The sequence below is a fragment of the Rutidosis leptorrhynchoides genome, chromosome 9 (genome assembly GCF_046630445.1).
Source record: "Rutidosis leptorrhynchoides isolate AG116_Rl617_1_P2 chromosome 9, CSIRO_AGI_Rlap_v1, whole genome shotgun sequence".
Lineage (NCBI taxonomy): Eukaryota > Viridiplantae > Streptophyta > Magnoliopsida > Asterales > Asteraceae > Rutidosis > Rutidosis leptorrhynchoides.
This window is the reverse complement of record NC_092341.1, coordinates 297,267,043-297,273,009: the sequence shown is the minus strand read 5'-3', so window position 1 is coordinate 297,273,009 and position 5,967 is coordinate 297,267,043. Positions and strand designations below refer to the sequence as shown.

Genomic DNA, 5,967 nt, shown 5'->3' with positions numbered 1-5,967 from the left:
ATGATCTTAATATCATAGGTACAAATAAAGAGATCCATGAAGCCATTCAACTTCTAAAGAAAGAATTTGAAATGAAAGATCTCGGAAAAACCAAGTATTGCCTTGGTTTACAAATTGAACATATGCCTAATGGTTTACTTGTACATCAAACAACATATACTGAAAAGATTTTAAAACATTTTAATATGGACAAGGCAAAACCATTAAGTACTCCTATGGTTGTTAGATCACTTAATGTTGACACTGATCCATTTCGTCCCTGTGAAGATCATGAAGATATCCTGGGACCAGAAGTACCATATCTTAGTGCAATTGGAGCTCTTATGTATCTTACAAATTGTACAAGACCTGACATTTCTTTTGCAGTTAATTTGTTGGCAAGGTTCAGCTCAGCTCCTACCAAAAGACACTGGAATGGGATCAAACACATATTTCGATACCTTCGAGGAACTACTGATTTAGGATTATTTTATTCTAACGAATCAAAACAAGATTTGGTTGGTTATGCAGATGCAGGTTATTTATCTGATCCACATAAAGCTAAATCTCAAAATGGATATGTATTCCTAAATGGAGGTACCCCAATATCATGGCGTTCTCAAAAACAAACACTTGTTGCAACATCATCAAATCATGCCGAAGTAATTGCATTACATGAAGCCAGTCGGGAATGTTTTTGGTTGAGATCAATGACACAACTCATTACTGATTCTTGTGGACTAGAACGCAATAAAAGTTCAACAACTATCTATGAAGATAATGTAGCTTGCATAACACAGATGAAAGAAGGGTATATCAAAAGTGACCGAACAAAACACATACCCCCTAGATTCTTCTCATACACTCAAAATCTCATTAAGGACAACCAGATTGAAATGAGATATGTTCAGTCCAGCAAAAACTCTGCTGACCTTTTCACCAAAGCACTTCCAACTGCTATTTTCAGAACACACGTTCATAATATTGGCATGAGGCATGTTCAGAAGATGTAACAACTCAGGCGTTGCCTACTTGAGGGGGAGTCAACTCTATGCTGCACTCTTTTTCCCTTAGCTAAAGTTTTATCCCAAAGGGTTTTCTTTAGCAAGGTTTTTAACGAGGCAGTACTAGTTATTCACTAATAAAATTATCATCAAAGGGGGAGTGTTATAAAAGTAATAATTGGATGATAATTTTATTATTATTATAGATATTGCATAGTATATTTTTTTGAGTATAAATAGGTGTGTTGAGTTAGAGTTTATTGTATGTATTTTTTTTGGTTAACAAAAACACTCTCTCTCTAGATTCCAAATGCCACCAAACTCTCATTGTACATTTTCCTATAAATAAAAAACTAATTACTCATACCTTTTGTTCAACCTTTGTTTTCTCCGTTTTACAGTATCTCTATCTCTATATACCTTCTACAGTCAAGAACCACTAAAGGTAGTTATAAGACTACTGAATTATAACAGAAATATAATTTTACATGCCAATTAAACTAAATAAACTACTAAAGAGAGAAATTACAATATAGTAGCATAAGTATGTACACTTGATACTTTTAAGTATGGATAGGAGGATACTACATTTGGGGAAACCAAAACCTTACTCCTTTCCACGGTAAAAAAAGGAAATGGACCGGTGACACTAAATGAAATCCAAATCAAATCTTTCGAATGGGTAACGAGAAAATCAAATAAGATATCGTTAGATTGGAACCAATTAATGGCTTTTGGATCCAAAATCGTTCGGCAATCACAACTAGCATCATCTTCCAGCTATACTGTTCGGATTCCTGGTTTTCTATCCTTTAGTGTAATTTTTTCTTTAAAAATTCAATTGTTGTAATACTCACTTAGTTTTTGCTTCTTGCTCTCCCATGCAAGCTGATGTACTCTCTTTCATTTAATAATAAAACAATTTTTGACTTTCATCAAAAAAATAATAACCTAGTTTTACTTATTTGGTCAATTTTATCCTGATACTATATGAACGTGTTTCTTACACAAATGATTAAAGTAAAATAAACTTACTTTAACATTACACTAATACTTTAAATGTTTGAACACCCATATCCACTTTTATCTCTTTGAAGTGTATCACTTTGGAAAATAGATGTAGATGTATTATATTATAAAATAAAAAATAAAATCATATGTATACAGCCACTTTGAAATTATTTTTAAACACAAAGTACATGATCATTTTGTATATAGACCACTAATACAAGTCATAAACATAAACAACAAAATTATAAGAGAGGTCCCAATGGAGTAACTACTCCATCCATGTCCTGGGGTGCCACATCAGCGCCACATCAGCACTTCCTTCCCAGGACTAACCTCAGGACTAAACACTCCCAACAATGACACTTTTTCTTTACATTAATTAATTAAATGTACAAGTTTGAAAGCAAAAAGTACCACATATATATACCTCATTTTCGTCCTCAATTATGATTTAAAAGGGCTGAGAGTTGGACGTACAAACTGAGCTAAACCTGGGCTAGTGTGGACTAGGTGCTGCCATCAGTGTCCTCGAGGACTAAGTGCTGGGCGGAGGTCAAGTATACACCGTTGGGACCTCTCTAACAAACGTGATCATTTTTGAATTCTTTATCCCTGTTTACTTTTTTGATTTCTGATAACGACATTACAAACAACTAAACTTCGAGGGGTATATATGTATATATCTCAAAGTTATATCTGTTTTTAACAACCGCAACGCAATTGTTAGCTATACCTATCGCTCAACTCATTACACACAAACCCTAACCCTAATTAATCAATCATGTCGCACTTTGGAAGAACAGGTCCGCCGGACATTAGAGACACTTACTCGTTGCTCGTTCTCAACATTACTTTCCGTAAGCTATCAATTTCGTTAATTTTGATCCATATTCACAAAAAGCCCTAATTTGTTAAAATAAAAATTATGTAGGTACAACTGCTGATGATTTGTATCCGCTCTTTGATAAGTATGGTAAAGTTGTTGACGTTTTTATTCCTAGAGATCGAAGGTACTGCTGATTTATTAATTTTGTGTATTTGATTTAGTTTTTGTAGAATTATGGTTTTTTTTTTTTTTTTTGATTGATTTGATTTTAGGACTGGGGATTCGAGAGGGTTTGCGTTTGTTCGTTATAAGTATGCTGATGAGGCACAGAAAGCTGTGGAAAAACTTGATGGTGAAGATATATTTATATTTAATTTATACGATATATTGATATATGAATTGAAAGGTGTATGTGGTTTTGTGTGTGTGTGTGATTTTTATAGGAAGAGTTGTTGATGGAAGAGAGATAATGGTTCAGTTTGCGAAATATGGGCCTGATGCTGAACGAATGTGAGTCATATGTTACAGTTTGCTTTGAACATGTAAACAAATTTTGTGTTATTATATCCACTTGAGTGGTGTTTTGTATAATGATTGTAGTCATAAGGGAAGGATACTGGAACCTGTAGAGAAGTTGAAAGGAAGCTCAAGGAGCCGCAGTCCCCGACCAAGGTAAAGACTTTCTCCATGCAACCATAGGCTTTTGTAGTGTGCTTACTGATAAAGAGATTTGTATATATGATATAAATTAGGAAACATGATATACAATCTCACACTAGTATCATGTCTATTTTCTGATTGTAGTTCCAGGCATAGAGATGATTATAGGGACAGGCGAAGATACCGTAGCAGAAGCAGGGATCGATATGAACACGAGAGGCCTCGTGGACGAGATAGGGATCGTTATCGAAGTAGGAGTCGCAGCACAAGTCCTGATTATCGTCGAGAACGCAGAAGATCCAGATATGACGACGAGAAGGCTAGAAGCCGATCTCCGATCAGGTAAACAAGTGTTTTATGTATTTGTATTTAAGGTTTTGGTTCTTTCTCTTTAAAATGTACTGAAAAAAGGGAACTTTTTAAAGACCCGAGTGGTCTATGTATAATTGTATATATTATTCATTTATTCATTTATATTAGTTTCATTTATCTTATTGATGCCAAGTGGGATTATATATGATTGTTTCTCCTTCTGCTAGGCGCAGTGCTAGTCCAGGTAGGAGCCCATCGCCACGTAGGACACCTTCTAGAAGCAGGAGTCCGGTCCCACCCGTTGAGAAGGAACGTTCTGCTACTCCAAAAAGTATTTCGCCTGTTGCGAAAGCAGACTCTCGAAGTCCGTCACCACAACGTTCTGATGCTGATGTGAGTTTAGTTATATGATTTTTTTTTGGAAATAATAACCGGGACCCAAGTTAGCGAGATGCTGATTAGCTAATTTTTTTTATTGCAGGAATGAGAAGGGAGCTGCACGGTTGAAGAATCCATGCATTTGCGTGAATTGAAGAGAAATATTCTGTTTTGTGATGACTTCGATGAATTGTTGAACTCATTTTCACGTTGCATGTTTTTAAGGTTAATTTTTTTTTTTTTTTTGTACTCCTTGCATATGTTCGATGGGTTACTTTTGCACTATGGATTTTTGCATGGTTTATGTCGAGATTTATCCTTTCCGATATATTTGGGTATTATATTATATATGCTGTCCCATATTTATGCATGTATACTGAATATTTTGACATGAACTATAGTGTTTATGTTGCTGTATGCTGTTGGTGAGAAATGGTGAAGCAGACGTAATACTGTTTCTTTTGCGGTTGATTGAAACTTTTGTTGCTGGTTGGGGGGCATTAGATTACGATTGTGATGATTGATGTTGGTGGTAAGAGTCCCAACACCTTATGTTGAAATGATGTTTAGGATTTGATATATGGCTTCATCATTGTTCTTACTATTGTTTTTGTTTTTGGGCCAAAAAAGGGTTGTGGATGATTAGAAAGATGGTTGAAGTTGATATTGCCTTAGCTGTATGCACCTGATGCAGTTATATGCAGCACCTAATTTTTGTTATTTGTATGCTGATTGCTGTGAACGAGGTTACAGTAAGATCAGAAGTCATGACAACTTTGTGGCTGCCTTGTTGGCTGTTGCTGGGTTATTGACAGGTTTTTGGTTGAATCCACAGGTGCTATCGATTCATATTCATATACATTATTGCCTAAAGGGTAGGGATCAGTTAAGTGTGTTTTACGATGCTCGATGTAACAACTTATTTTAATGTAGATAGGAATTATAAAATTTGGACTGTACATCTTTTTTTTTCTTTCTATAATTTTTGTAGAGACCAAAATGCCCTCATGTCATGTGAGGGTGCGTTTGATAAAACTGAATGATTTAGTACTGAATGGTTCAGTGCTCTGAATAGTTCAGAGGCTCTGATTCAAGATGGTCAATATGGTTCTGAATGAAAATCATTGTTTGATAAGCATCATGAATCAATATTCTGAATGACATAAAATTACTATTTTAACCTTCTGTATCATTTAAATCTGTTTGATTTGTTATGAAGTGGTATACAATAAAAATAGATAAATGTAAAGAAAATATAAAAATGTATATTATTATTATTATTATTGTTGCAAAATCGATACATATGAACAACTACAAGATAGCTATAGCCTATACAATATTTGTACAAACTCGTGAGTATACACAATATATACATGAACTTTGGCTACTCAAAGGAACTCCTAAACCATATAACCTGCTCTTGTTGAGTGACCCATAATTGTAATACAATATGCTTCAACAAATCCTCTGGCCTTGCACAGTTGGCTCGCATCAGACATAACATTCACACATGTTTTTTTAACAATCTAATTAAATTAACAACCCAAATATACTATCAAAAGTACATCTTCAAAAATATAGAATACGAGTAATCAAACCAACCACCCAAATACCCAATCTTATTTCCCAATAAGTACAGTAATCGAACCATCTTTTTTTAATTAGAGAAAATCGTTAAACTTGTACAAGCAAATAGGAAATAGTAAACAAAAAGGATAAAAGAAATACCCTAAATTAGGTGACTCAGAAGGATTGGGTGTAAAGTCAACAAAAAACCAAAGGATGCTTACAATCAAA

General features: G+C 34.4%; 1 protein-coding gene across 3 annotated transcripts; it reads left to right on the top strand.

The window, feature by feature from the left end:
- Positions 1–2,715: 2,715 nt before the first annotated feature.
- On the top strand, positions 2,716–5,305 carry LOC139866001 (uncharacterized). Of its 3 annotated transcripts, none has more exons than XR_011765197.1 (10): positions 2,716–2,851; positions 2,926–3,004; positions 3,093–3,172; positions 3,264–3,330; positions 3,421–3,492; positions 3,625–3,822; positions 4,026–4,185; positions 4,274–4,395; positions 4,572–4,702; positions 4,801–5,305. XR_011765197.1 is itself a non-coding variant. In XM_071854129.1 (8 exons), exons 1-8 carry the CDS (start codon positions 2,776–2,778, stop codon positions 4,277–4,279), a joined length of 744 nt encoding a protein of 247 aa, XP_071710230.1. In that variant the 5' UTR covers positions 2,716–2,775; the 3' UTR covers positions 4,280–4,524. The 3 variants fall into 3 exon arrangements, 1 of the variants encoding a protein (XP_071710230.1); XR_011765196.1 differs by having other exon boundaries at positions 4,020–4,185; positions 4,801–5,296; XM_071854129.1 differs by lacking the exons at positions 4,572–4,702; positions 4,801–5,305 and having other exon boundaries at positions 4,020–4,185; positions 4,274–4,524.
- The last annotated feature ends 662 nt before the right edge of the window (positions 5,306–5,967 follow it).